At 41.1% G+C, this 13,744-nt stretch overlaps 1 protein-coding gene across 1 annotated transcript in view; it reads left to right on the plus strand.

Annotated features, from left to right (window-relative positions):
* LOC135109485 (uncharacterized) overlaps nt 1–13,744 on the plus strand; it is a 102,332-nt gene that overhangs the window by 43,192 nt on the left and 45,396 nt on the right. Inside the window, exons 27-29 of the mRNA XM_064020864.1 lie at nt 285–347; nt 1,755–1,808; nt 6,199–6,414. Coding sequence (XP_063876934.1) covers nt 285–347; nt 1,755–1,808; nt 6,199–6,414 — 333 coding nt within the window. The remainder of the gene's footprint in view (nt 1–284; nt 348–1,754; nt 1,809–6,198; nt 6,415–13,744) is intronic.

The raw sequence follows: 13,744 nt of genomic DNA on the forward strand, positions 1-13,744 counted from the left end.
TTTGTTCCTCATTCACATATGAAAAGGGGAAGAAGGTAAACATTTTTGCTTTGTACTTTGATTTTACCTAAACTGAATTTTTCTTACTTTATTATAAAATGCTTATCCTTTAATTTCTTTCCTCAAAGGAAGGTGGAAAGATAAATGTTTAATGTGTTTTGGATTATATTCAATTTTCTACTCTTTCCCTCTGCTGTGGTGTTGTGGCGAGCTTGCAAGAGCTGTGGGCGGTGTTGGTTTGCAGTGTGTTGCCTGCCTCTACCTGTTTTCTCCCCGTGTGTCAGGTGGCAGGTGTCCCCAGCACTACCGGCCCCGCGGCCCCTGACACCAAGGCACCACCACTCCAGGTGAACCTCTTGTGCTTGAGCCTTGCTTGCTTCATGTACTTCATGCCTCCACTCTGCTAGTCACTGTTCACTCCTTCCCACTGTGTCATAATGTAGCAGTAATCACCTTCAACCACACCTGCGGGTTTCTTTGGATTCATAGTATTTTTAAGGACATTTTTTGGCAAACAATTTAATATCATGAAGAGGTTTTCACAAAGGTTATTCACATAGAAAAAAAAATCTTTATTTAGTAAAGATGGTTTGTGGTATAGTGTAGTCCATTGGGCAGGATAGTGATGACTGTCTTTAGTACTACATAGACTGGTACTTTTGATGTCCTGTATTAGGCTTTCTGATTGCATTCCTTTTACTTAGAGTTGCAGAAGGAAGGGGATAGGAGGAGGAGGAGGAGGAGGAGGAGGAGGAGGAGGAGGAGGAGGAGGAGGAGGAGGAGGAGGAGGAGGAGGAGGAGGAGGAGGAGGAGTTGTGTTGTTGCAGTGTTGATTGAGTTAACACTATTTATGTCCATTGTTACATGTTGTTGAATATTTCAGGCTTTGGTAACATAATATCAGTCAATTATTATGATATCTATTCATCTGTCTGTCTTTATGCATATATGCAGCTGTCTATTTGTCCATCCATTTGTCAATTTTATATGTCAGCAAATCTAACAGTTATGTTTGTAGATACAGAGATAGACAGATAAATACATAAGTAAATAAATAAATAAATAAATAAATAAATAAATAAATAAATATATATATATATATATATATATATATATATATATATATATATATATATATATATATATATATATATATATATATATATATATATATATATATATATATATATATATATATATATATATATATATATATATATATATATATATAATGTAACAATTTTGTAAAATAAGCATGTGATATTTCCCTTATGAAGATATAATGAAAAAACTGGCTTTCACCATGCAAAACAGTATAATGCACACATGTAGTACTACATACTACATGTGTGTATGGCAGCTCTTGGATCTCAAGGGGCGGATTAACAGAATTTTCCTGTTTCTACCTTTTTTTTTTTTATCAATCAAAAATAAGTAATGTGAAAAAATAGCTAGATTCAGAAATGCTGTGACTGGACAGTAGTTTTTTTTTTGTGTGTGTTTGAAGTTATTTAACACATGATTATTAATTTAATGCACCTGGTGCTTCTTGTAGCAACATTTATCTCAGCCTTAACTAGATGTTATCTGTACATATACAGTACACATTAAATAAACTATTTTGGTGAAAGCTGGTCCAGGTCCAGGATGTCATATTATAACTTTGACTATTGTTGAGGGTGTAGATAGAGACTATGCACTAGGCGTAGGATAAAGAGAGTACTGACCATTGGTGTGTGTTGGTGTGGGGGCAGCAACAACAGCAGCAGCAGCAGGCCAAGGAGGACGCTGTGCAGGGCGACACCCAGGTACACTTCGCCTCCACTCTGCTGCACGCGTTATGCGCTTGTCCTGCCTCTCACTGGGTCTGGCGGGGCAGCAGTGCTTTTGTGCCGCTGTTGTATCATTGTTTTATATTGGCATGGGGGTGTGTTCCACAGCTTGGTGGCGGGATGGCACGTTGGGCACTGCCCTCAAAGCCATTTCGTCAAGCGTTTTGATGACTGATTGTCACTAAACAATAACATGAGCAGCACAAAGAGACTCTGCCTCCAATAGTCCCCTCAAAACCGAGGTGTTGTGAGGGACAGTGTTTTGGTTAGTGGTATATAGTACATAGGCAGCATCTTGATTAGACGTACTGGTAGTAGCTACGAAGGCCAGTGAGGGGTTGGGGGACGACTGTTAGGGTTAAAGTGAGGGGTCACTGCTTTCATCCTGTGTGCCTCGTTAGTCAGGGAGTGGTAGTTTAACAGTCGTTGCTGGTCCTTATGATACATCCTGTGTGTGTTGCATTTAGATACAGCAGCTTTACTTGGTGATGAGTTACCATAAGACATATTTACGGTGATTCATTTCAGATCATTGATTTGGTTGGGCGAACCATGCTCAATTTACACTTTGGTCTGAATTTCCTCTAATCTGAGTGATGCAGATCATAATCTGGGTGATCTAGGTCCGGAGATGGGTTACAGCAAATGAAGGTATAGGACATTAACTCGTCCAACATAACAGTATGCCTCACAGCAGTGCCACGCATTCCAGACGGGACTGTGGCCTCAACACTGAACGCCAGTTCTGCTCACACCAACAGCACATTACTATTAATACTAACTTTCCTAATCTCATCAGTGACCTCAGTAAGGTCTGTCTAGTACATGCAGACTCCTCAGTGGCCTGGAAGTGTAGCCTATAGTTGCCAACATGACTTAAGCCACACCATTTGGGTGCTCTGTATTAACCTCCTCTTATGTCCGAATATCTTCTCATTTTGCCATTCTGTAGTTCATTAGAGTACTTTCAACATGCTGTGCAATATAAAGAGAGTTTTGTAAGAGACTATAGAACGTTCATGGCCAAACGCGGAACCCAATCATGTGCTGCCTTTGTTTTCTTTATTCCAAGAGCGATTGGTTAGGCAGGCGGCTAACTCACACTGGTGGTCTCCTCGGTCCAGCTGCTACAAGAAATGTTGGCTGTAAATCTCACTGACGCTTTCTTACACGGGGGCAAGTAGAGAGGCAGGTCAAGTGTGCGGGTTGCCTGCTTTTATTTTTAAAAGGCAAGTAATGATGGCAAATATTGTTCATGCATAAACAAGTAATTAGAGGAAGTACGTGTTGTCTTATATATTCAGTACCAGTATAACAATAATTTAGAATTGTGTAGCTGTTTCCTATATATATATATATATATATATATATATATATATATATATATATATATATATATATATATATATATATATATATACTTTATTTACGTATATATTTTCAGGTAAAAAAAAAAAAAACGTGAAATATTCATGTAAATCTAAGTAATTAATCGTCCTAGTCATCAGGTTGCACATGAATTTCGCAAGAGCTCCCGGGAGGGTACATGAATTTAGGAAAGGTTAAACAGCACTGACACAGAAGTGGACAGGAAAACGAAGAAGTACATACTCATGCAGACCAAGTAAGAGACAAGTAGTTTGCCACGGTGAGAGAAGATTAAGCAAGTTTATATGTTTATACACGGCATGTAACTTGCACAGGCACACCTTACCTTTCTACTTGCTCCATGTAAGCGAGGCTTTAGGATAGTGGTGAGCATCAACAGTCAGGTGACAGCTGGGCATATTGTTATTGTTTTGATTAGTCCAAGCGTTTTTTCTCGAGCGAGCCCAGATCAGATTCAGCAATGAACTAGAGCTGATGAGTGTCATAATTAGTTGACGCTTAGTCGAGACGATTATATTTATCAGCAAAGGATATCCGTTAGGTGGTGAGTCGAGTGAATAACTACGAGGAGCACGGGGCGTTTAGTCGTGTTGTTTTCTATGGACGCTTATGGGCTTGACTAAATGATCCCGCTGCAAAGCCGAATTCATTGTCCTATGAGAGCTTTTACCGCACGACGTCTCACCCGTGGATAAGTAGATGAATTAAGGTGCATGTGTGTAATGAAAAATATGTGTGGTCTGTGGCATTACCTGATTATTTTTGTGTCCCAGAAAGAACACAAACGTTTAATACAGAGAGAGGACGTTATGAGCCTTGAATAGAAGAAAAAAAAGCCTTTTTTTTTTTTTTTTTTACCGCTTCTCTATAAGAAATAAGACAGAAAACAATACATGAAGGCTTTGATCTGGAAACAGTTAATAACCAAACAGCAAATACATCTGGAGAACATAAAAGAAAAAAAGAAAAGTTGTCAATCATTCTCTCCGTGAAAGACATCAAGGCTGGCACCCGCTTTCTCCTGCCCGGCTGGAAGCAAAACTCGTGGCGCCGGGCTCCCCACGTGGCGCAATGGCCCAGGTGAGCTCAGGAGGAACTGTGATACAATGGGAATATCTTCTCAGTTATTGGGTGATCAGAGAAGCAGTATAATTGAATGGACAGTTCTTAAGATCTTTAGATACGACTGAGTGATACCTAACATTTTCAACGAAAGTGGTGTTTTTTTTCTTTTGTGAAAATTTAAAAAAATAAACAGCGCTCGTATCATCGGTACGATCATAGAGTAATACGAGTAGTTTGCATATCAAGAGTGTTACGTACGCATCTCGGTTCGTCTGGTATGGTAGTACGTGTCTGATATACAGTATCCATCAGCCGTAGAACATTTGAGAACATGCTTATCCGAGTTATAGTTAGCTCAGGACTAGTGCACGTATTGTTATGAAGAAAAGCGTATTTGTGTTGTTGGTTTCGAGATGTTAGCTGTTTCTCCCACTCCCAGAAGTGTCACATCAAAACAGGATGGAGGGAGGAATGTAGATTATGGCAGAAGAATATTGATATGGCAGTGGCCGTTGGAAAACACAATATCATTAGCTTCCACAGCGTAATTACATATTGCTATTCAACTAGTCAGTCATTGCTACAGTTAGATGGTCTTTGACACTAATGACTTTTTTTTTTTCATCTAGTCATTGGGATACTGCTGTTGTTATTTAGTTAAGTAGTGTAGTGTTGTGACAAGGAGCAACCAGCGGCATCTCCCGTGGTACTAGTGTGGACGCATTCTTTAGACTACTACCTACTATAGTGTATACTGTACGTAAGTGTATGTGATTCTGCTTCATGCCTGAGACAAAGGTAGTGTATTTTTATATGCGTATTTTTCTCATAGACAGGTAGGAATGATCGCAAGAAATGTACAAGTTTTGCGCAGTTTATATTTTATTCTCTAGAAAGGTCTCATGGTACTGTAGTATTGTTAGTCGTGCCAATTTTATTCCTTCATATTTTCTCGCTAAACAAACGTATGTAATGACGCTAGAACTGTAGGTATGCAAGTTATTATTATTGTTACTATTATTTTTACAAATATTATTAATATTACCTCTTTCGGCTGGCTGGAGCAGGAAATAGCCGTGTATCAGTACTGATTTCTGGATAGCAACACCTGCCCAACGTCTTGACAAAGTAGATTACAAGATAATTAATGTGATGATGAGCTAACTTTATGCTTTGAGTGACTGACTGCTTCCCTTCCCTTCCCAACGCTCCCGCCACAGCTTGCCCCACCAACACACATCAACGAATGAGATATGACCACAACAATAACAGCTTCTACATTAATACCATTCCTACTGCTGCTGCTAATAGTTAAGAGCATCTCTCTCTCTCTCTCTCTCTCTCTCTCTCTCTCTCTCTCTCTGTTCTGATTTGTGAGCCTTGTAGAGTTCGCCCGTCCGCTGTGCGCATGTGCACGCGTTAGATGCAGCTAGGCTCTGGACAACGCGGCCGCAGGAAGCTGCCGCTGCCCCTGCCCTAGTTTATTTTTAACTTCTATGACGCCATGATTCTCTCTCTCTCTCTCTCTCTCTCTCTCTCTCTCTCTCTCTCTCTCTCTCTCTCTCTCTCTCTCTCTCTAGTTATTTGACGTGCTACCATTCTTTTCTCCCTCACCCGACGGATCCCCAACGCCGCCTCGCCCCTCCAGGCACTTCTGCACCTGACGGATCGTGGACATGCAAGGCAGCAATGACAAAATGATGACTCATTCAAAATTATCTTGTGCCTGTATGCCTCATTAGCTCTTCACCAATTGGCAAAGGGGTGGTGAAAGAGGTAGAGGAGGTGAAGTAGGAGTAGGAGGCGGTAGAAGTCAGGGGCGAGGCTGGTATTCTTTCCCTTCACTCCTGATGAATCGTAGCTTGAGTATCCTGGTGAGTGACACGTCTCGCCCGGTTCCCGTCCCCTTCAGATCACCAGCCCGGGGACCGTCGATGCCGCGGCTACCACACCAGCGGGCGAGGCGGCGAGGGAGGTTAAGCTGTCGCCGCTGCCGTCCACTGATGAGCGACACGTCAGCTTCGAGGAGGATGGCGGCGTTCCCGGGGAGGAAGGGCCGCCCAAGAAGAAGATGACGGCGAGGGAGCGTTGGTACTGGGCCTTCGATAAGATCGTCGCCAAGCTGAACGTGAGTACCCGCCTGTGTTTTGGTCTTGTCTTTCACACTTCTAGCGGGAACGTCTCTTACGCTTCTTATTGGCGGCACATGGGATCATACTCTGAAACACTTCCACGCCCCACCCCGATTGCTTTCAAAAGGATCTAGTTGAAGTTACGCGGGTCTTTGAGTGTTTTTACGGTTCTAGTAACAGATTAACAAGATTTCTACATTATTAACAGGTGAAACACTCTTGAGAAGCGGGTTAATCATCTCTGGCCTTTGAAAATAATCGTGGTGAGAGAGCAAAGTGTTTCAGAATACGGCCCATGACATTGTTGCTGCTGACATGTTTTCTTTTGACTCGTTCTTTTGGTTTTCATTTTAACACAAAGAGATGAAAAAAGGGGAATTTTCTGCGCGGATGAGAGGAAGATGTCCGCATGTGTCGCTTCCTCTCTTCTGGTTGTGGGTCACGTGCCATGTGTCCAGGTGTGAAGGACACGGCCACCCTTATCTTTAGTTTCTGGTAATTCACTTTTTCCGGCTCTCTCAGGTGTAAGAATGATTAAGTTTCGCAAATATATCACTGAGTAACTTTGCTGACATAAATGCGTCGACTGTAAGAGTATTTATTTACAAACAATGCTCATCTCTCAGACTTATCTTCCTCTAATTTTTTTTTATTTTCATTCCGTTACGTTATTCACCACCTAATGCAGTCGCTAACAGCCAATTCAACGATCTCTTGTTCATTTTGTGCCTTGGAACTTGTTATTAGTGTCGAATATTCATCTTCTTACACAGTGGTTTCGGGAAAACTGCATTATTATTATTATTATTATTATTATTATTGTTATTATTATTATTATTATTATTATTATTATGTGACCATCGTGAACAGAAGGAATCGAGGGCCAGAGAGATCCAAGGTAAGGGCGGGATTGACGGGCAAGATGAAATGAAGGACGAAAAATGAAACAAATGGTGAGAGGTGGAAGGAAGAATCAGGTTGAAGCAGGAGTACTAACACGGTCCGTTCCCTTCTCTTACTTCCTTCTCCTTCCCGCACGTTCTCTGAGGAAGACCTGTTGGTGAAGCGGAAGGGAATATATAAAGTACTCCTGCTTCAGCCTGAGTGATCTTGCTGCCTTTCCCTCTCAAGATGAAATACGTGTTGGCGTTTAGCATGCAACCTAACGTGTGACTTTTTACCTCATGTCCCCGTAAACTAATGTATATCGACTGCTCGTGAAGAAAATATGTAAAGAGTGAAATAGTGATGTGGGAATCGTATTTTAATCAGATTTATGGCGTTCTTTTATTGGGAATGCTATATGTTTTTAATTTTTGTTATTTTTATTTATTATTGAAAACTTACTATTTACACTGGTAGTTAAGTGAAAATTCTGCTTCTTGTTTTTTTTATGGAAAATGTGATTTTTTTTTTAGTTTGTATTAATTTTGTTTATTATTAAAAACTTAATATTTACGTAGTTAAAGGAAAATTTTGTTACTTGTGCCCTTGATGAAATTTTTGTTGTCATTTTTTACTGCTGAAGTCGGAAGGGAGGAATGTTTAAAAGTTGACGGTGGAGTTAGATAAGTGGATTTCCATTAGTAGGGGAAAGGGATACGGACCTGTTATAATTAGTGATAGCCTTAATGTTGTGGTTGTAGGGACTGAAAGAGAGGCGAGGAGATGGAAAGAGAGAAAGAAAGAAGGGGAAAGAAATTACCTGTAAAAATCACACCTAGGATGAAAGGAGGCGAAGGTACACGCTTGGATTCCTTAAGCTTTATATGACAAGGCAAATCCCTCCTCCTCCTCCTCCTCCTCCTCCTCCTCCTCCTCCTCCTCGTCCCGTTGGCCGAGATGTCCTTTTCCTTCATCTTACATGTGTGTGTTTGTGTGTATGCGACTTGTTTGAAAAAAAAAATGTTTCTCTCTCACTCTCTACCCTACCTTACCTCTTCCCCCCTCCTCTCTCTCCTTCCTCCTTTCCCTCCCCTCTCTCTCTCCCCTCCTGACGACACGGATTGGCACTCCCCCTCCCCTGGTGGCACTCAGAGGCACTCAGCATGAGGTAATTCCCCCTCCATCTCTCTCACTCTTCATCCCCTTCTTTCTCCTCTCTCCCCTTCCTCTTTCCACACCCGTACGTTCCAGTCAAAATTTCTTTTCTACTTTATGTCGTAAAGTTTAGATTTCTTCCTTAGCTTTCTGTCTCTGTCTCTTCTCATTCTTAATTATCTCTTCTTCATCTTTTTTTGACGCAGCTTCACTTTTCCTTTCAGTAGGATTTTATTTATTTATTTATTATTTTTTTTTCGATTTATATTTATATTTTTCCTTCATCACGATCCTTTTGCCCAATCCCCGTCACCTCTATACAGCATCATTTCAAGCTCCCTTTTGCTTCCTCCCTCCTCCCTCTCTCCTTCCCTCTCCCTTTCCCTCTCCCTTTCCTTCTCTCTTCCCCCTCTGCCTCCTCCCATCCTCCTCCTCCTCCAGATCTCCATCCATCCATCCTTGTCTCCCTCTCTTCCTTGCTTTACATGAGGTGGGATTGGGAGATGAGGGAGGGAAGGAGGGAGTCAGGGAGGGAGGGAATACATTGGCAACTCCCTCCCTTCCTCCCTCCACACCTGTAACGACCACACACCGCCTCGGTCGCTACTCCCTCCCTCTCTCCCTTCCCTCCCCTCGCTTCCTCTTTCCCTCCCTCCATTCCTCCCTTCCCCCTCCGTCTCTTCCTCACGTGGCCTACCACCACACATCGTCAGTCGGTCCGTGGGTTGGCCAGCACTTCTTCTCCACCTTCTCCTCCTTCTTCGCTTCCTCTACATCCACTTTTCCCTAGCGACAGTACCGGCGGGAGTACTTACGTGGCATCGCGGTTGACTGAAGGAGAGGAGAGAAGAGGAGTGTCCGTGAAGTGCGAAGTGAAAGTATTGAAGTCAAAGAGCTCTTAAGCTGTTTTGGTGCCGAGTTCTATGTGCTGAGTGAGTGACAGTCTTGGTGAGGTTAAGGTAGAAGTGTTGGTGGTAGCTTTGAAGTGTGCTCAATAGAGGTTTATGAGGCCGCGGTGCTGAGTACGAAGTGGTAGTGCGTGTGCTGATTTTCAAGTGCTCAAAAGGGTTGTGATGTAGTGCTGATATCGAAGTGTTAGTGTTTGCGATGTCTTTGAAATGCACAGAAGAAGCGTAGTGAGGGATTCCGAGGTTGTAGTGATGAGATCGAAGTAGTTACGTTAGTGCTGGTTGATTATGAAGTGCTTTAGAGAGCCGTGATGTCAGTGCTGAGTTCGAAGAAATAGTGCTTGTGCTGTCTTCGAAATGCGCATAAGCGTCATGAAGGATTCTGCGTTCGAAATCCACTGTGCGATGCTGATTTTGAAGTGCGGTAGAGCAAAGTGTGGTGAATTTTCATGACCCTGAGTTCAGAGTGGTGGTGCTGAAGCAGACTCCGATGAACAAGGGAAGAGCGAAGAAGTGCTGACGATGGTGATGACTTGGAGCTATTTGCGGTGCTGAGTTTGAAGTTGTGGTGTTGATTGTAGTAGTGGTGGTGGCACCAGGTGCACATATAATAGCACTGGGGTGAGCCTAATGAAGTGGTGGTGATGGTGGTGGTGGTGGTGATGGGGCGTCACTATTGCCTCGGTGGTGGTGGTGATGGAGGGTGTCATCTCCAAGTTAATGATGTATAGGAATGATTTCGCCGAGAGGACGTTATGAAGTGTTATTTACTTTTGGAGTGGAGAGTGTTGCAGTAAGTGGGGATGTGCTGGGAAGCCCGAAGTGTTGCGGGTGTGCTGTGTTCCAAGCTGGGAGTGTTGCGTTGAGTGGGATATTGCGCTGAGTGGGGAAGTGTTGAAGTGTGAAATGTTGAGTGGGTTGTGTTGATATGGGAAGTGTTGGGAAGTCTTGCTGCTTCCAGTGAGGGAGTAAGGAGGGGGGGACCTGTTTCAGTAGTGATTGAAAAAAATAAAAGAAAAAAGGAAAAAAAAAATTATATATATATATATATATATATATATATATATATATATATATATATATATATATATATATATATATATATATATATATATATATATATATATATATATATATATATATGAAATCAACACTATCTCCTCTATGGTGAATTTTTAAAGTTTGCCTCTGATATCTTTTTGGACACACACACACACACACACACACACACACACACACACACACACACACACACACACACACACACACACACACACACACACACACACACACACACACACACCGCGCGAACACAAAAAAAGAAAGAATATATATATATATATATATATATATATATATATATATATATATATATATATATATATATATATATATATATATATATATATATATATATATATATATATATATATATATATGACTTTAGTGTATGGTTCTTCTTGTTACTTTTAATTCATGGTTAAAAGTGTTTCGTCTTTGTGTATGTGTGTGTGTGTGTGTGTGTGTGTGTGTGTGTGTGTGTGTGTGTGTGTGTGTGTGTGTGTGTGTGTGTGTGTGTGTGTGTATGTATGTAGGTGTTCAAAATGTTTATCGAAATAAGTTCATTTAATTACTAATAACTTTCTTAAATTATAATCACCTGACCATCGACAATGCCTCGCTGAGTGTATTTAGATCGGTATATTAGAGAGGCATTTTCACGTACGCTACTATGAATCTGAACCAGAAACGAGGGAATGATGCATAAACTCGTGGACAAAACTCAGTGATTTTAATTTTTTTTTTTTTAATGCATTTGGAATATAGCAATCACTCGAAGGATGAAAGAATATGCTGAAATAAAATCGAGCTGAAGATAAAATTATGTTTTTGAAAACTGTAGCGTGAAATGTAGCCGATATAAGTACCTACGTAAAGAAATATGTTTATTTATAGTATTTTTGAGGCATGAGGTAGGGAGCGAAGGAGGGAGGTAGGATGGAGAGGGGGAGGGAGACACAGCGTTAGTTAATTAAAGGTGAGACACGTGCTTGGTGAAAGGGAAGTGTATGTGTGTGTGTGTGTGTGTGTGTGTGTGTGTGTGTGTGTGAGAGAGAGAGAGAGAGAGAGAGAGAGAGAGAGAGAGAGAGAGAGAGAGAGAGAGAGAGAGAGAGAGAGAGAGAGAGAGAGCGCGTTAAAGTTATAAAGTATCGTCAAGGGAGGAGGCTCAGGTGTTGAGAGAAGGTAGGCAGGTAAGCAGGTGGACAGGTAAGATAGGTACGCAAGAGTTTATATACCTTCTAAACAAAGGGCGTTTTATCCTGATGACCTTTTCGTTCTCTCCTCCTTCACCCGGAAAGATGAAGAAAGAAGTTTACCGGTAATGATAAAAGAAAAAAAAAGTAATAAGACAAGGTGTACTAACCAGTCTTCCCCACAAAAAGGAGGGGACTATAAAAGGTTTCATCCTCTTAGGGGTTGTGTTGTATCTTGTAATAAGGGAGGTGGCAAGGGTGCTCCGTCGTAATGTTCCTCCTGAGTTTCATTGTCCTGCACCGTGTTATTTTGAATGTTACGAGCTAGGAAATGTAATTTTTATTTTCTACTTTCGTCGCATAATAGATTTTCTGTATTAATTTTGTTATTTTTTTCTTTGGTTCATTTGCTTTCTGTTTTGCTTCTTTTGTAATGTTATTTCGTATTATTATTATTTTTTTTTGTACTCTCCCTTCGGCTTCATTCCTCCGCTACTGTGTTTTCCCTTCATAACTTTAACAGCAATGAACATATGAAAAAAAAAAAAAAAACCTATCATGGGTTTTTTTTCTTCATTTGGTGTATCTCTTCAGTAACATCCCGTTAGTTTATACGTCCCTCGCCGGTGTCGTGTCGTGTGTTTGAGGACAGGTGTGCGCTCTGCCTGATTCACCACAACGCAAATACTGAGCTAAAGTGTTCTAGTTCAACTGTGCGTCACTCAGGTTCACTTGGAGGTGTTCGTCTGCATCACGGGATCGGTTTTCTTCCAGTTTCGATGTCTTGTTGATTAAATGATAAATGAATTCGAGGCTTTATTTGGAGTACTGAACGAGTTGATCCTTCCCATGCTAGTCAGACTCTCCCATAATCATCTACAACTTTTGTAAGACTTATTTTCCTTACTGCGGTGTCTTAAATGCGTATTTCTGTAGGTTAGCGAAGATGGAATTAACTTCATATTATTTTTTTCTTTATTTCCAACCCAACAATTTATCCCAGTGGTCTCATTGTTAACAAGATAACCATGGAAGTAAAATGGCTAGTGTTATTTCTTTGATTTATGACATTTGCTCTGCCGACTTACGTTCCGTTGGAATATAATATTAACATCATAGTAGGTAATAATGTGTAGTGATAATGTACATATCTCGTTACGCTTGTGTAAAGTAAACTGAAACCAAAGTGAGTATTTCATTTCAGAGTCAAATGTAATATTGAAATCAGCGCGGCGACTTTAAAATGCATTGCAGGCAACCGCTGAAAGTAAATAGTGGTGCATCATCGCCTCTCGCGGCACTACGTGTAATTACAACACGTCACCAGGGTTTTTTTCCCCACCAGAAATTCATGACAGTGATGGACTCTTTTTTACTCTATAGGAAATATGCAAATGATAAATTAAATGATATATGAAATGAATTAGAATGCAATGTTTTTTTTTTTTTTTCTTTTTTCTCTCCGGGGCGCGATTTTTAACGTTCCTTGTGCATGTTCCTCTCTCACTTATAAACTGCGGGATAATTCTTGTCTTGATTATCTTGGAGAGGAGAAAGAGACCGCTCGTACACTGAACATTCCCTCGTAAAGCTTAACAACCTTCTAACACAGCTGGCCGACGCTCCTTCCTTCCTCAAATTTTTCTACTACATCAGAAATATGTAAATGATAAAATGAACTTTGAAATGGAACGTCCTTTTCCGGGGAGAGTTTTCGTGTATTCCTTTTGCATATTCTTCTCTCATAAGCTGCGAGGTGCTTTGTGTCTTACTTATCTAGGGGCTGAAGAAGAACTGAACACCTGAACACATCCTTATGAAGTGTAACAACTGGCCGGCGCTCCTGCCTCTCACTGAATTACATGCACTCTAGTAACACTCTTATGAAACTTAACGTCCCACTAACACTGCTGGCCGGCTCTCCTTCCTCCCACTGACTCGTCTCCACGCTAGCAACACACCATTTCATTGCTCGCTCTGCCTCTCAAGTACTGGGGCATGTACCTAATCTCATACTTACCTGCGCCGTTACCTGTGTATCCACGTGTAAAGGTAGAAGAGAAAAAGAAAATAAATGTGAGGGGAGGGGACTGAGATAGGCTATGTATTAAAATGTTTGAAAA

Source organism: Scylla paramamosain, chromosome 19 (assembly GCF_035594125.1).
Source record: "Scylla paramamosain isolate STU-SP2022 chromosome 19, ASM3559412v1, whole genome shotgun sequence".
Classification (NCBI taxonomy): domain Eukaryota; kingdom Metazoa; phylum Arthropoda; class Malacostraca; order Decapoda; family Portunidae; genus Scylla; species Scylla paramamosain.